We start from the raw sequence: 17,956 nt of genomic DNA on the forward strand, positions 1-17,956 counted from the left end.
CAGACCCTGCTTTCAGGACCAATGTGTTTCAACATTCATCTAAATACTCTGATGTTAAATTTGAAAACATTTCCCTGAATGGAGCTTGTTCACTTTGAAAAGTCATGGTTGACTGATCATCACATTTCTTCAAATGCAGTGGAACAAAGAGAGATGCCACAAAAACTTATATTACAAAGCCTATAATGTCTGTCCTGTGCAAGTATTTGAAATCATGCCATGAAGCCTCTCCTCCTCCCAGTAAACACCACTCCCCCAGGACCTTCAAAAAAAAAAAAAAAAAAAAAAAAGCAGCTTTTTAGTGATGTCCCAAATTTAATGTACACTTTTTCGTTTAACAGCATCATAAAAAGCATTAAAATAACACTGCACATTGGCAATGGCAAGACATACTAAAACACAGGAGGGAAAAGAAAGCAATGTAGGCAGCTTTTTCTATTACTGAATTTAAATTATCACCATCATTTCAGTTTTTGTGTTTTTTTTTTTTTAATTTATTTTATAGATCCTTTGCTTCAATGCAGATGGTCTCTTCTTTAAGCTGACTCTAGTTACTTCTAACTACAACTCCAAGTGCATTATTACAGTCAAAAAGTAACACAAGAGATTGACTTTTTCTGACAACATACAAGTGAGCGTTTTTTTTTCAGTGTCAAAATGGCTTCAACTCTTAGTAGCAGCCAATGTCTTGAGACATACTTCTCATTCCAGCAGCCCCTCTGGTGAGCACACATAAAATACTGCAAGGCCTTTCTCTTCAGCTCACTTGTACAAAAGCATCAGCCTGTTGGAATACAGTGAAATATATACAGTAGTTCTACATTTTGCAAATTCATAATTTGGAAAACAGGCTTATATTAAAAAGAGCCTTTAGATGCAGAACACGACTTTTGGTATGCACATTCTATGTTCTGTAATAGCAACAAGGTAGAGTTCTGAACAGCTAGAACTTCTGAAACATTAAAGGTATCCATTTCCTGTAGTGAGGAACCTCAGTAAACCTGAGTAAATCCTCAGCCTGCCAGACTCCCGTGCTCAAAAAGCTCTCATTTGGAGAAGCCAAACACTGGTTTATAATACATTTGAAACAAGACTTTAATGAGAAGTAAAATACTTATCAGTAGCAGTTCAATGTATATTAGCAGCACTTTCCCAGTAATGCTGTAACAACACAGTGAGTCTGGGTTAGTGTTAGCACTGTAACAGAAGTCACCCTTGGGACATCCCCCAAGGCCTGCAATTAGGCCTGACACCTCCTGAATCAACACAACAGTAAGAGAAGAAAGTTAAAAAAAAAAAAAAAAAAGCAAAAAAACCCACAAAAAACCAAAAAACCATTTGCAGATCAGTTCTGCAAATGTCAGCCATGGTGTTTACCATTAAAATAGATCAGAGGGATCCAGTAGGCCAGCTTAAAGTCATTTCTATTCATCTTCAGAAACATACACTACATCAAGCTCTTCACACACCACTGACACACTGCTATTATTTTGTTAGTTGGGAAATATTACCGTGTAAGTGCTCAATGTGAGGTGTGCCAGTAGGTGACACCACACGTTGCCAGGGCACAGGCAGCATCACTGTGCTCTCTGAAGGCTGTCCAGTACTTCCGATGGATAACAGCTCTCCACCTGGAGACTGGGATCCAAGCTACAACTCACACCACAGGCTCTCCTCAGCACATACATGGCTGTGCACATGCCAGACTGCCTCCGAGCTGACAGTCAAGTCCATTGTGGGGCCGAGCAAGCCTGATGCAGACCCAGAACAGAGCTCTGGAACAGAAGAAAGCTGAAGAGAACCGTCTGCTCTCCCACACACAGTGGATTCTGCCTGGCAAATGCTCTCCTCGCTTATAATTCCGTAACAGATTTCACTGGGAAGATCAGTTAAACCAAGAGGAGAGTAACACAATTATTCACTTCAGCCTCCTTCCATCAGAGTTGATTTAAACTTCCAGAGCTCCAGCCAAGCCACACCCACAGTGGCCTTAGGACCAGCAGCAGCAACCCTGCACCCCCTGCTCACAGCAAGTCAGTCAGAAAGCAGGGCTGAGTCTGAGCTCCCCCACAGTGGCAGCTGCTGACACACCTGGCTGCAGAGCAGCAGCCGCGATAAGCACACAGCTCCCTCATGGCCACTTGCACAACAAGCACGCTGCTCTGCTGCTCAGCAAGAACTGCCCAGAACAGAGCTCAACTCTAGACAGCTCCATTTCAGTAACACAGCATTTGATCAAACTTGCAAATAACTTGATGTAAGAATATTGCATCCGATAACAATTTACATCTGCAGTACAGGACTTTTCAGGTCCAGCACAAAAACATTTTCAAATAAAATCCGAAATCTGAGTGTACCACCTAGAAAGACAGTGCAGAACTCTGTAGCTGTCTAACACTCACGGTCCTGGGTGGCTACCTGGGGGATCAGGGAGGGCTGTGGGGACTGCATTTGGAAACATTCAAAGCACACAGAAAAGAGCCACAAGTCACTTTGGTTGGATCTTCATGATAGAAGTACTTTTTTTTTTTTTTTAATATAAATATATGAAGTTAGCACTTACTATTTTGCATAAGGTTTTAAATTTGTATGTTAAATTTCTATTCTTCAAGTAAAATGGACAGTGATCACAAGTCACCTGCCTAGCACATGCTCAGAACCAGACCATCCCATTTAGGACTTGTATCACAGAGCCACTGAAATGCAGAAATAACAGCAACACAAATTCAGATGTGACAGTGCTCAGATGTCTGTGCAGGGGGGGCATCTTGAGGGAGGAGGAGGCAGAAGGACCACACGTGCTGTGCTGTGGCAAGGTACAAGGAGCATTTCAGGTAGCTTTTTTCTTTTATCACTTCCTATCTTTACAGTAAGGCTGTGCAAAGTGAACGAAGTTCAGATTAACAACTTGGTATTCACTTGGGGGCCCATTTAACCAATAGTATAACTCTCTTACAGGTATGTATTATGAGCTACTTGTTCACATTCTGGTTTGCTCTCCTGCATTCTGATGCTTCCGCTTAGTTGCATAGGCACCAGAAAGAATGTGCTGTGCAACCTGCAACATTTCAGGGAGTCACCAGCCTTCTGCTCTGCTCAATTGCTGCGGGCTAGATGGCTTCAAACAGTAACAGCCAGAAAAGAAGAATACTTCAACAGCTCACAGAAAAGTGTTTCCTGAGGTCCCTACTCACTGATAGAAATGCACACCCAGGAGTTTCGATGTGAGAACTGAAAGAAACACTTCCTCATCCCACGCAGGCTACCAGACATGTTCCTCACAGCACCTAGAAGAGTAAATCTCTGACTAAAGCTGCAGATCAAATCATGGTTTTTCCCTTCTTTCCCAAAGACTGAGCTAGTACATCTTCAGAAAGCTACCAGTATGAGCGCGGAAAACACTTTTCACTGAATATACTTTCCAAAGGCATAAAATCTTAGAGTTCAAATAGACCATTATATGCTGAAGAATGACTTGTTAAGGACATAACGTGACTGCAACAACTGCTGAATTCTGCTTGGACACAAGGACAAGAGAATCTGTACTCGGTGATAAAACAAGGCTCTTAGCGGCTGGAGTCAAACCCTCCCAAGGGGCCCAGAGATAACAGCGGGCAGCTGAACTCTGAGTCCCTCTGTAGGATGGGACATCCCCAGCACAGCATTAATTTGTGTGCAAGCTCTGACAGAAGCAGAAGATGGACATGAGGCTGTTCAGAGCTCTCACAACATGCACTCAAGATTCATCCAACTAATTTACTGAAACCACCATCTCTAAATAATTTTGTTAATAAATCGAAATTTAAGTGAATTTGTCTAGCACACCAAGAAGCGAGCACAAGATGCAGCAGAGGAGCCCAGCTGGCCAGCTCTCAGTGCATCACTGAGCTCTCCACACACTGCCCAGTCAATTGAGGCTGTGGACAATGTGTTCCTGGGCCCCTGCAGCTGGTACACTCCAGAAGAGCAGTTGCTGAAGTGAGCTATTTCAGCATTCAATGACTTAGTACCTAAAGGCGCATACTGCATTACACAAGAAATGAGAGATGAAGTTTATTATTATACCGTTACACTCTTCATTTGCTTCAAGGTACTGTTATCCCAGGAACTGACACTGCTACGTACTGTCATTGAAAGAGTAGCTTTTACTACCTGTAGGTGCAGTGGCATTTGGCCAAATTGTAACAAGAGCAGATTCAGAAGATCAGAAACTAATTCAGATTTATATAGGTTTTAGCTAAGAAAACGTTTATAGCTGATGTATAATACAAGTACAAGACAGAAACAAAAGCAAGACAATGTTCTTTATCTGATCTCAAAAATCATCTAATATCTAATAAGAGGTAAACCCAAAAGCTCAGCGAGACAAACGTCTCTTCTATACAAGGTTGGAAGCAGAAATAGGTATACAGCTGTTAACCTCAGACAACTGGCTCTTCAAGGCAAAAACCAAAATGACCATGTTCTCCTATGAGTACCTGCCAAGTATGACTCCAGCAAGGAGGAATTCTCATGGATGAATGGGAATGAGACACTGAGACCAAAACACAACCAGAAGGCCAAGTAAACAGAAGATCCTCAAACACTGGTTGAATCACCCAGCTACAGCGTGACATAACCAAGCAAATAATAACAAAAACCCATCAGGATCTCATTCTCTTAGCACAGCTCAGTCTTAACCCAGGCCTGCATCACCTGCAGCCATGGCCGCTATTCGGGCCCAGACAGCTCCTACACCACGCTGTACAGCCCAGCTCCTGTACTGACAGCCACTGGGTGCCTGCAGGCTGGGAATCCCTGACACAGAGCTGGCAGAGACCAGGCACAGGATTTTTGGACTACGCAGGAAAATACCAGCTGTTTCTGAAGTAACAGTGGAATTGAACAGCTTCAAAGTTAACATAGTGAGAGAAAAACTTCTGGAAAGGGGCTGGCTGCATTACCACCTGTCTTCAGCCTGGGGCCACTAGCAGACCAAGAGGCCGAGCCAGGCCCACTTTGACTGCACGCTGCTCCTCAGATTGCAATACTGCAGCAATACTCCCACTCTAATCATTGCAAGACACTTTATGAAGGCTTATCTCTACACTGTATTTGTGACAATGCAAGTTTTCTCAGCATCTATTGAGTCTGTAAACAAACAGTAAGAAAATAAGCAACATTTTCCACATGCGCACTCAAATCAAACCAGCAGAAAACCTACACTGAGCAAAGGCAGCAAGCCAAGTTCCTGCTGACCTGGAAGCACAACCCTTTCTCCAATACCCTCATTTCCCCAGTATGGAAGTTCATGAAGGACTTTAACATTTGCATCCACCCATTATTACATCCCATTACTTGCAGAATCACAGCACCATTTCCTCTGTGCTGCTCAACAACACTTAAATAGTAATGCTGGCTGCCTCATTCCTTCCTTCAACCCTGACCTCAAATCATAGCAATAAAATGGAAGAGTAGGTGTGCACAGGCACACTTTGTTCCTAAGCCCCCTACTACCACCATTTTTCAGTAAAAATCCTCTACAAACCAAAGCAGAAGAAATAAAATGCAAGATTAGACAGAGCAGTGTGGTGATGGAGCATGCCATATCATAAAGCCTTCTACAAGCAATTGTGGCAAGACTGTGTCTTTTCAGCTGCACATTGCTTCTGAATAATTCAGATGCAGTTCCCATGCCAAGGAGGACATTACGAGGCTGATCTGGAACGAGGTCTGCCAAATAATCTTAATTGTCACCATGGGAGGAAGGAAATTAACAGACTTTGCTGATGTACCAGCACAAGACATCCTCAGGTGCTGCCATGGGGTGGTTCGCCCTCACTCTGACCTGCTGCTGCCTCCCAGCCACCACCAGCCCTAAGGCACACAGCAAGCACACAGTATCACATAGGTTTTGTGACACTGCTTTGAGGCTCAGAACAGTAACTGCCAGGGACAGCTAACTGCAAAAGACCTGGACTGAATTCAGCAATACTAATACATTAATTGCATGGTTATGGTACAGCAGTTACCACCCATGCAAAGACAGTTATTCAAAAGGTAAACAGGCTCTAAAGACTCCATTGGAGAGGTTTTTGGACAAGCTTACAAATAAGGACTCTGTCGTCTAGATTCAACCTATCTTGCTTTGACATCAGCAGTCCATAGTATACCTGGAAAAAAAATCCTGCTGCGTTATCTGTTCTAGGTTAAAGTTTCAAAATGATTAAAGTTCAAATCACTTCGGTAATGCTACCTGCAGCTTAGGAAAAATACGTGGAGCCAACATCCAGCTTCCTGGTTTACACTCTTTTCCTTCTGATAGGAATATTTTCTTCACCCCAATTTCTAGATTCAGGGACAGAAAGCAATATTCAAACACAACCAGTGTGACTCCTTGGCAGTTCATCTGCATGGATAATTCAAAGGAATGAACTCTCATAATTTCAAAAATCACAGCATGTTCAAATACTGAATTAGAACTCAAACAGCTCACTAAGAACAGCAGTAGCATTCATTTGCTTATAATATGCACTACGCAAGATTTCCACTTTGTCTGCTTCAGACAGCCTTCTCTTTTTCCTCTGATAGAAACAGGAGAACCGAGGAAGGTTCTCAGGCCACGTGCACGCAGGGATTTCCACACAACATGTAACGTGGCTCCAGGCCACATCCTGCTACTGCTGCCACTGCCAGCATCCAGCAAAGAGAGTGGAACACTGTTATGCGTCACATGCAATATAAACAAAAGACTTGGGAGCAAAAGCCACCTCTGCAACTTCAGTGCATTTGTTATTTTGGAGTACATAGTCTGTATTGAGAGATGTATTCTGAATCATCAAACTATGAAGTCAATAAAAAGTAGTACAAAGTTTTACAGTACTGTTTTGATGATGGTGTTATGTATACAACTTCTCAAAATGGCATTTCAAAGCATTAAGAATTTCCAAACCAGATCTCATTCTCCAGCTTTACAGAAGTGAACACCCTGGAACAAAGTGTAACAGTAAGATGGTTAAAAAACAGCGAAGCGCAGAAAAATGCAATAATATGCTTTGATGACATGGGTCTAGGACCAACAAAACACTCTCACGCTTCCTAAAACTGACCTCATACTAACAGCTTGCCAATTAAAAAATAAGAGCTAGAACTCAAACACAGTTTAATGCGATTCCAATAAAGATCCAGCAGATACTCTTTTCTCAGCTGCATGCTGCTGAGGAGAGCATGTAGCAGCTCTCGGGAAGCAGCAAACACCCAAGGGGGAATGACACTCTCTTCCTATTACTTAATATAGACATCCCTGCCCACCAAAGAAGTCCACCAAACTTCTGTTCCTTATATAGCCACTCCAAGGTAAGTAGGTGCCCAAGTCACAAGCAGAATGTAAGAACTGGAGCAAGCAAAACTGCTCACAAAAATACATTCAAATGCTCTTTCCCCACATGTGTAGAAACCAGCAGGTCTACAAAGTTCTCCTTAAATTGTTTAAACAAGACATGCTGAAATTTTGGCACCAGCACAAGATTCTGCAAGCTAAACAATACTGTTATATAATATTTACAGTGTGTTTCCTACAGGTTTCCTCAAACAGCCTTTAGTCTAACGCTTGCACATCCCAGTAAACCCGTTCTGCTCTCCCTCCAGGAGAATAACAACCAGTCACTACCTGAGGCTGCAGGCAATAGCCAACCCCACTCCCACACAGCCCCGCTGCCCACCTTCCAGAACTGCAGAAGCTGTCACGGGGGCATTGCCAGCACCCGGCTGGGCCACGGCTCAGCACAACGCTGACACTAACAGCAATCTCATCTGACAGACACAGGAAAATGATGCGCACTCAACTCAGATTCCTGGACTTCTACCTTAAGGTTTACACACGTGGGTACGAAGTGATGAGACAGCACAGTTCTAGGAGACTGTTTCAGGGGGCTGATAGAATTTCTGTGCATGATGTACACAGTGAATTCAAGTGCAACCCATGTTTTGACACACATTTCTTCATGAGGTCCCTAACACATGCAACTACTTCAGTGATGCATTAAGAGGCATGCACACACCTCACTGCTGTTTCACCAGCACCTCGGAACAACAAGCATTGGTTTATTTATGTGAAGCTTTTGTAGGCGCCAAGCTAGTGCGAGCAAACCAAGTATGGCCCATGCGTTCGATTCAAACACTGAAGAGTATGAGATGAAGAACAGCAGCACAGCAAATGAGGGTGTCATTACATTTGCCCAGGTTGGGCACTTAGCCACACAAATCAGCAGTACAGGTACACCAATTTGCTGTGCTCACACTACACCTAGCTGCTTTGCCCATGCTCCAGCCCACGTGGCAATACTGCTGCTGTGGCTGACAGCACACACAAGTGAGAGCTGTGAGACGCAGGGCTTGCTGGCTCAGGCTGCCCACAGCCCTGCTGCAGCCACACACACACTGCTTGGCTCAGGCTCAGCACGGTGCTCACACCTGCACACTGAACTTCTGCCTTAAAAGCCAATAAGAGGCCCAAAGAGCTGACAAATGCCACATGAAAATAGCAGATCAGAACGTCTCCAGTAAGCACATGCAGCTTTAAGCTACTTCTTCCTGAGGTGGTTATGGTTCTATTTCACAGCATCCCCTCCTCCTGACCAGCACACAGGGAAGCCCTGCGCAGTGGCAGCCTGTTGTACCTCCATTGGGCTGGGAGCCTCTCTCTCTCATGTCCAAGCCACCATTATCACTGTGCTTTCAGTACTCCAAAACACTCAGTCTTCAATTTAATCCAGCCTCTCCCTTACTACTACATGTAACATTTTCATTCCTAAACTCACACATTAGTCAGGTTCTTCCTATCTGATTGCATGTTCTGGTAAAAATTATCCAGTTCCCCACAAAGTCCTCAAACTCACATCCTGGGAGCTGCTCGTGTGCTCTTTCCTTCAGTGCGAACATCGGAGAAACAGGAGGGGACAGCCAAAATGAGGTGCGTGGCTTTCTCTGGTTTGCTTCTTTTTTTTGGGGGGGGGTTTGTTGTTTCATGTAAAGCTTCTGGCTTATGCAGTTCCTTTAGCCAGACTCAGCCTAAGCTCAGACAGAGCTGTAGCACCCATTTTAGTACCTCAGATGCTTTTTGTGCCCTTACAGCTATGGCAGTGCTATCAGCATTTACTGCTGTCCTTGGAGGGGAGGGAACAACACAGAATCCCCCCAAACCACGTATCCACCTACACCATTGACCTTTGCTGCTAGGAGTACGACATCCAGGTAAATTCAATCACAGTTTTGAATGGACATATTACATCTACAGCAACATCATCCAGGTCCTGCATAGTTTTCTGTGCTGTTGGCTCTTTGAAGCACCTCTGCCTGCAGACAATGCCAGCAGAGGACACAAGACACATGCCTGAATCCGACAGTGCAAAGCAACTTGGACAGCACTGGACACCTGCTTTACTGTGCTGTGTCACAAAGCTGAGAGTGCCAACACAAAGCAGAGGAGTATGAATAACACAAACTTCTACATTATCAACAGAACAAGAGGTCTGAACACTGTTGTAAGGAAAAGCACTGAAGACATGCCAGAATAAGATGTACACAGCAGCACCATTAACTCAGTGGAAACGAAGCGGCCACATGTTGAACACAGCCAGTATTTCTGCACCAACAAATGCTCACAAATACTGTGCACACTCTGTAAGAGAACTGTCTCGACATGAAATCCATGCAGTGGTGGGTTATTGCTCAGTTACTCGGTTACCACCTTACACACAGACTGTGAGCTGAGAAAATACTGTTTCTTGATAAAAATAAAAACAACTGAAAGGAAACGCCTCAAACATTTATCTAAAGCTTCAGGCAGCTCAGTAGCAAGATAGTTAAGTTACACGCTGTCACATGTTTACATAAACTGCCCAACTAGCTAAGAACTGCCGGGCAGTTTTTCCAGACAGCTGATCAATAGAACCGTGTGCTCAGAGCAAACGGACACGCAAGTGACATCCTTGCACTGGAAACAGGAATTCCACCGTCTGCTCCCAGCAGCAAATGTGAGCAAGTCAGGCCCAGTCCTTTTGAAAACGGGACTGCTCAATAACATGGGGACATCCAACAGACTCAAAATTTAAAGTGATCAACTGAAAAAAATAAGGGAAGGTATTCAAGGAAAAGCAGCAAGCCTAGATTATTTGTAACACCTGCATGGAACCAAGTACGGAGGGGATAAAGGATACTTTTAACACCAGTGTAGGGCTTGCAATACACGTACAGTATCTTCCTTTAGCCAGTACATGCTAGGACTAACCAACACAAATTCTGGAACCCATACTGGAATTACATAATTTAAAATATGTACTTTAGCAACAGCCTTGTTTTCTCAGTTCAGAGCTGGTGTGGCCCATCAGTGCCACAGTGCTCTAGGACATGGGACAGAAGCCCACCAGCAGCTGCTGGCAAGGAAGGCACGCAGCAGCGACGCAGCAGCTCAGCGCGTAGCCAGGCAGTAATGCAGAGCTCCACCTTGCCCCAGTGGCAGCCAGGCAGGCACCCTGCAAACACCCAAGGGCTGTCTGCGCTTTCCTAACAGGGTACAACTCCAGCATTTCAGAAAAATTAAAAAAAAAAAAAAGTAGGGGTATATCTTAAGGACATATCTTAAAGACCTTACCCCGCTTTGAACAAAGAAAATAGCTAAAACAGGACCAGCATCACATAAACGCGCACCACAAACCTGACAACCCAGTAGAAGTCTACACTGGGCATCCAACTTTGAGTGCGAAAGTGATTCAAGTGAAATTCTCCTACTGCGACAGTCATCACCTTGAACACTTGGGTGCAGTTATTACCTTGTGGCTTCTGATGAAGCTAAGCCCCTTTTTCCACTTCGTCTCTTCAACGTGGAGAAAAGGTTTATAGATTTACAAGAAAGAAGAGCTTCTAAAAGCGTTCTTCAACAACCAAGTAAATAAATGACAAGCTGGAAGGTAAACAAAGTCCAAAAACTAACTTAAAAAATGTTCCATTTAGTATGTTTGGAACGCGCTACATGTAAGTCTTGTGAAGGACACCGTGGAGGCTCCAACACAGAGAGTAACCACAGAACTCAGAACAGCACAACTCTGCAATGTCACTTTACGAATTATTATAAACCCAGCAGTAAAGGTAACAGAGTGGCCGACAAGAAAATAGGGAGGCTGGAGCTGTGAGAGTTTGTTTTCCAAAGCAACCAACAACTCTGAATATTCGTTTTGACGCTTCTTACAGAAAGGCGGTTTTCAGGAGGCAGGAGGTGAGCACTTCCCAGTGGGAGGCAGCAGAAGAACCCGTAAGCACAAGCTGGGCACACCAACACCGACCCACTCACATCAGTACTGATTTCTGAACCGAGCCCTTCCCACCCCTCCTGTCATCACACACCTTGACCAGCTGAACCCTGGGGCGAGGCCTGCTGTTCTCTAAGAGAGAAGGATCGGAAAGGGCGCTACACCCTGCACTGCAAATCCATGCTTAACAAACACATGTCAGCATGCTGCTGCTGCTGGGGAGGAGGGAGAAATGGGTCACAACCAAAGGATGGATTCTGAGAGCGTGAACTTTAAAAATAAAAAAATAAAACCACAGAAATTATCAATGGATTTTAACCAGGGATTCACCCATACCAGAAGTCATCCACAAGTTTAAATAAAGGGGCGAGGAGGGGCTTTGGACAGAAGATCCGTGTTTGCCTGCTGTTGATCTCTGTGGCCTCAACAACACCAAGGGATGAGACCTAAGCTAACAAAAACAATATGGACAAAATCCTCAGATCAGCACTCGCATTCCACAGTCAGAGATCCATGAAAACCATTAATAATCCCATACCGAAATCCATAACGCTGTATACACACGCAGGTTCGTTGCTCAGAACGGCAGCCAGCATACGAACGTACCTTTTCTGTCACCTCTCTGGAAAATGCACCGCCCCCACCGTCGCTCCCTACGAACGCCCTCTTTTATCACCAGCAGATCTTTAGGTCCCGGCTCCCGCCCCGCGCGGCGCTCAGCGTGCCCGGGGCACAGCCCGCCGCCCTCCCGCCTGCGTTCGGCCCGGTGCCACATCCCCGCAGCGTGCGGAGCCGCCCCGCCAGCCGAGCAAAAAGCGAAACCGGGGACCGGCGCAGACGGAACGCGCGGGCACGGCCACAGCGAGACCTCCGCGGCGGCCTGCGACCTCCGAGCGCTGCGGGGCGATCCGTGTGCAGCACGCGCCACGTGCACACGCAGTGACAGCGAGACGGGCGTGCGAGAGGATCCTGTCCCCGCACCGAGGCGCGCCCGCCCCATTAGCATGCACACGGACACCTCCCGGCCGCCGGCGGAACGCGCCGCTTCGGCCTCGAGCGAACGCCTCCCTCCTCCCCCTCCCCGGTTCCGGCACCCGCACCGGAGCCGCCCCTCCGGCGCGCCGCTCGGCCCGGGCCTCGTCCCTCGTCCCCCGTCCCCGCAGGGGCGCGGAGCGCTGCCCCCCACCGCGGCCCGGCCCGGCCCGGCCCCGCCCGGCCGCCCCGCGCCGCCCCCGGGCCCGAGCCGCGCCCCGCCGCCCGCCTCAGGTGCCGCGGCCCGGCGCCCCCCGCCTCCTCGTCCTCGTCCCCGAGGCCCTGGGCCGGGCGCAGGCCCCGCTCCCCGCCGCCCGCCCGGCGCTCACCCCACGACGCCCTGGCTGTAGTTCCTCTTCTTCCAGGGGGTGCCGGTGTAGAGCGGCTCGGCCGGCCCGGCCTGGGCCCTGGCGGCCGGCCCGTCGCCCAGGGCGGGAGCCCGGCCCTGCCCGGGGGGCCCCAGCAGGAGGCTGTAGTTGAGCCCGAAGGTGCTGGCCTTGTTGTCGCGCTTCCTCTTGTTGCTGGCGGCCGCGGCGGCGGCGGCGGCGGCGGCGGGCGGCACCCCCCGCGCGGGCCGGGCCCAGGCGGCGGCCCCCGGGGGCGGCGAGGCCTGGCGGTGGCCGCGGTTGTGCTGGTTGTTGGCGCTCTCGAGCGGCAGGAAGTCGGGCTGGGGGTCGGCGCGGGGGGCGCGGTACATGCCGGGCGGGGAGGCCGGGCCGGCCCCGGCGGGGGCGCTCTGCTGCTGCTGCTGCTGCTGCTCCTGCTGCTGCTGCTGCTGGAAGTAGAGGTTGCGGACCCCCTGCGTGGTCTCCCAGATCTGCATCCACAGGCGGTTCGAGGGGCCGAGCTGCTCTGGCTGGAACCAGGCGATCCGGGGATCCATCAAACGGGGACCCACCCCGGCCGCCTCCGCTCCCCGCGCCGCGCCGGCCGCCGCCGCCGAGACCCTGTCAGCGGGTCCCAGCGTTAATGGCGGCTCCTATGGAAGGGCAGCTCCGCGCCTGCCTGTTCGCCGCCGTCGCTCCACAGCCCCCGCCCCTCCTGGCGAGCGCGGCGAGGCGGGGCCCGGCCGGGCCGCCGGCACACGGGCCGCGCGCAATAAAGGGGGGCGGCGGCGGCCGGGCCGGCCCGGAGCTGTCAGCGCCGGAGCGCCGCGCCGCTCCGCCGCGCTTCGGCCGCCGCCGCCGGGGCCCTGCGAGGCGAGGCGGCCGCCGCGGCTCCTCGCGGCTCCTCTCGGGGCGCGGTCCCCGCTCGCCCGGCCCCGGCCCCGCGCCGAGGGGCGCCGGGTCCCGGCGGGCAGCAGGTGCGCGGGGCCGCCCTGCGCGGGGCGCGGCGCCCGCAGGCGGAGGCGCGGAGCAGCGGCCGCTCCGCTTCCCCTCGCGCGAGGCACGGCGTGCCGGCGTCGGTTACTGCCGCGCCGCCGCGTCCCCCTGCTCGTAACGTGCCCCGCAGCTGCGTGAGGGCTGGGGGACTCGCCCGGCACCCCGTGCGGCGCCGAAGGAGAGACACGGAGCGCCCGGCTGCCATGCTTGTACGGGCACCGCTGCTGCGGGTGGAAAAGCACATTGCACACGGCGCAGCAAACAGCAAAATGGAGTAGCACAGCTTCTAGTCGGGCTCGATTTTATTTTTGCAGTGCTGTCGTACCACCAAAGCATCTTTCGTATGATATCAGCTACAAAGGTTCCAGCACGCTTCCAGCACTGTCTGGGACAGGATTCCTCTTCAGGAAGCAGGAGCTCAGATAGGGTTTGCAACTAGAAAGGCGTGCTTCAGTTCCAAGCATTCTGTGGGATCAAAAGTTTACAATGTGTCCCAGCAGCGTTTGGTGATGACAGCCACAGACCGACGGTGCAGCTTCACCCCACGTCCCACACGGCCCAGGGCAACACTGAGCCCTCTGCTTGTGAGGTTCTGCCCTGTGCCGACTGATCTGCACGGCCCTAGAGAAACCAGCCCCAGCGAGAATGGCAGGGCCGGATGCAGTTGTTGAGATGATAGATTTGACTGATTGCTTTGAAAATCACCTGAAATTACCACCAACACCAAGTGGACAGTGGTGGAACTTGAGTACAGCTCAGGAACAAAGGCTCATAAATGGAGAAGAGCTGCCCCCACTAGCTGTTTTTCAAGGCACGCATTTTTTGGTAATTCAAAGATTCAGAAAAGATTCAGGTAATTGAAAGCATACCAGAAAAGCTGCTCAGAAGATGATCAGCCCAACATCTCTCTTACTAAGATACAAATCAAAAGGTTTCAATTCATAAACTTCGTATTTAAACAGCACAGGAAAGGGGAGCATCAGTAATAAAAACTCACATTACCATTAAGGAGATAACAGTCACAAAATATTTGGTCTGGAAAACAGCATGATACCACAAGCACATGAGATCAGGGTGCAAGCCTGAGTCTTAGGAAAGAGAGGCAAAAAGCTGCCATGCTTAATACAGTTGACATGACTTTTTTAGTCACAACTTTGAACTTTAACTTTTCCTTACTAAAAAGGCAATTCCTCAGAAAAAAAAAGGCTATTTAGAAACACCACACTATTTCTAGCTGTCAGCCATTCCACAGTTAGATTCTTGAAGTGCCCTTTACTCTCCATCAGCAGTGGGAGGTGGGAAAAGGCCAACACCATTTCCCTTACAGGTTAAAAAAAAAAAAAAATCTCACCAGAAGGGAAAGGAAACAACCCAGATGAGATTTTTGTCACAAAAAGGAGCACAAAGTCTAGAGAACATATATCAATATCGAGTCCCAGCACAGCTTTAGAAGTGGTAGAGGCATTGACACGACCAGTCAGGGCCTCTCCCATTGCCAGGGCTGCACCAGGACCCTCCTGTGTGCCGACAGCTATGCAGCAGCCAAATGCTCCCAACAGCACAGATCGTTGCAGCTATGACTTGTTTCAGCTCACTGCATTCTGATTTAAGTTCTTAGTATAACAGCAGTGTGAGGACACTGGGATTTGAAAGAAAAAACATTTCTCATGTTCTTTGTGTACAAGTCTCAAGCTGTGTTTATGTGGTCACTGAATTATGTCTGACAGAACGTTATGTCTGTGACTCTCACAGAAACAAGGAACTTAGGAAAATAATACCGAAACAAAATGAAGTTAGAGTGATTTAAACACGTGTTATTCTTCCTGGAAGGTAGAGAAGTTAAACAGTCTGAATTGATTTGGAGAACAGACAAGAACTCCGCAGCACTCAGTAAGAGCTCCTCTATACAGAGCACTTCAGCCCTTTTGGGAAACTTCAAATTCCTTCCTCTGCTGCCACTGTCCGAGTTCTCAGTTTTTGCCAATTATCTGAGCGTTACGTATCTTAAGAGCACATCCAATGAGACTATATTTAGACTGTCTGCTCAATTCATCTGTGCCAGAAAAGAACCATTATGTTATTTTCAATTACAATTACCATTGCCTGAATTTGAATTTGCAACAGTAAATGTAAGGCTAGACAGTTCTTTCCAGTCCTCTGGGAATGCTTTTACTGAAAATTACTTATTAAGGAAACAGAACTTGAGTTTATGAGCATTTTTGGTTGGTTGTTCTACGTTACTATTCCACGAGATATGAGTTTCATTTATAATACTTAAGCTACAAACTGATTTTAAATTAATTTGTTCTCAGATTACAGTTCTCATTTTGTAACTTTGCTGTGCTCTGATTTTTTTTTCCCCCGTGTTCAAAATACACATGTAGAACCAAGGCAAGTAGTACTGGCTAGAAGTATTCTTGTTCCTCTACAGAGAAGATCCTTAAAACACGTAACACAAAAAATACCCTCAACATACAGCACAAACCTTGAGTAGTTAATAGTGAACCATAAAGTTGCATGTAACAGACATCTTCTGAATGCCGTGTCACAACAAATACTTATTTAAATCTTGCCACTTGTTTATCTTCATAGAGAGTAAAAACAAGCCACATAGCAATGATAATTCCTTATCTATGCAGCTGTGGAGTCAATGTTTTGCAGGCTGCAGAGGCCAAAGCAGCAGCCACCACCACCCATCCCACCACTTCTGAGCAGGAAGGGGCCAACAGCCCCTCTTCCTTTGCTGTACTTCATACCTCAGACTAGCAGTTTTTAACTTGCAGCAGACAGACGCTTTAGGGACGAGGATTAGCAAACAAATTCGGTCTAAGATACCTGCTTTGATTAACAATCTTATCTGTGTGACTAAATGAACTGATGAAGATCACTTACATCTCTTTAGCATCTGCTTACTTAGGCTGCACACTGGCTAGATCAGGGCAGTATTTCCCACCCTCAAAGTGTCTCCAAGATCTGCCTTTGTCTTCATGTGCTGTCAAGGATCTCCTTTCTGTCTCGCTTACTCTAAAACTACTCAAATCAGTGCCAGAACAGCTCATCAAGCATTTACCTTGAGCCACATCATCTTTTCTTCTGCTGTCTTAATTTTCCTCAATTGTGTTAGAACAACTTTTATAGCCCAAACCTTACAGCTGAGCTTTTCTGTACCTATAAATCTTTTCTCTTATTAGGCCATGATCTGACACTTCTTTCAATCACAGACAATTTGCCTTTTCATTGTCTTCCATACTTGTCATATTATCTTCTATCTCACCCCTTACAAGTAGAACATAAAAAAATTACTCTCTCATATTCACTCACAAGCAATCCATTAGACACCAAGAGCAAGTTACACTATGCTAGGAGTTAGGCAGGTAATACAGTGAGATTTTCTTCATTCAACAGAGAAATGAAAGTGTGGACATCAAAATATGCAGGAAGATACTGGCTCCATTTTGCTATGTAGCATGATAAGGGCAATAGGCTGCTCATGACCATACAACACCAGTTGCCAAGAAATCACTTACAGAAGTTTCCTTAAAATTAGCAGTGAGTCAAGAAAACAACAACAAAACCCTCCTAAGAGCTACAGCTTCTCCCTCTACCAATGGGAACCTACCTGAGCAGCAGCAGACAGAAGAGCCAGCTTGCCCCTTTTTTCATACCCTCAGCCCAATGGTCCCACTGAAGTGCTTCAATCTGCTCAGGTGACACAAAGCTGAAAAGGGACTATTTCAGCTTTTATACATCTGAGTTTTAGTACAAACTTACATGAAACTGTCTTTGTATGTCCTCGTTACCTGCATATCAAAGTATATCAAAAGACAGAAGCAAATACTGCGTGCACTAAATCATACACGTCTACAAATGATACAATCTATACTGTGAACCTACCTTATAGTGAAAAAAAAAGGAAGATTTTCTAAAGACAGTTAACTGGTTAGTGCACAGCAAAAACAAGCAAAAGAAAATAATTCCTACTGCAGAAATAGCTTCAGATGTAAATGACACTCTTTGCTTTCATTATCAGGAAAAAAATGGGGTATGACAAATTATAATAAAAAATAGGCTTTCTAGCAGAGACCTTTATCTGCAACTTTCAGATTTGTATTTTAAGAGAAAACATTTTTTTCTCATTAGTAACAACCCCTGCTCCACACACACGTAATTGTTCTAACAGTCTCCAGGAAGCAGGGTCCGACTGCCCTACTTGATGCAAGATGTGAAGTCCTATACTTGGAACAGAGCAGTCCCAAAAACCGAGCAGGCTCCTGACTGAATGAGAGCAGCTCTGCAGAGAAGGACCTCAGGGTTACA

General features: G+C 47.3%; 1 protein-coding gene across 1 annotated transcript in view; it reads right to left on the reverse strand.

The window, feature by feature from the left end:
• Positions 1-13,393, reverse strand: part of TENT4B (terminal nucleotidyltransferase 4B) — a 38,192-nt gene extending 24,799 nt beyond the window's left edge. The window contains exon 1 of the mRNA XM_090149946.1: positions 12,647-13,393. Within this exon, the coding sequence (XP_090006072.1) occupies positions 12,647-13,200 (554 nt within the window). The 5' untranslated portion in view covers positions 13,201-13,393. The remainder of the gene's footprint in view (positions 1-12,646) is intronic.
• Positions 13,394-17,956: the final 4,563 nt, after the last annotated feature.

Source organism: Phasianus colchicus, chromosome 13 (assembly GCF_987193195.1).
Source record: "Phasianus colchicus chromosome 13, bPhaCol1.hap1.1, whole genome shotgun sequence".
Taxonomy (NCBI): Eukaryota; Metazoa; Chordata; class Aves; order Galliformes; family Phasianidae; genus Phasianus; species Phasianus colchicus.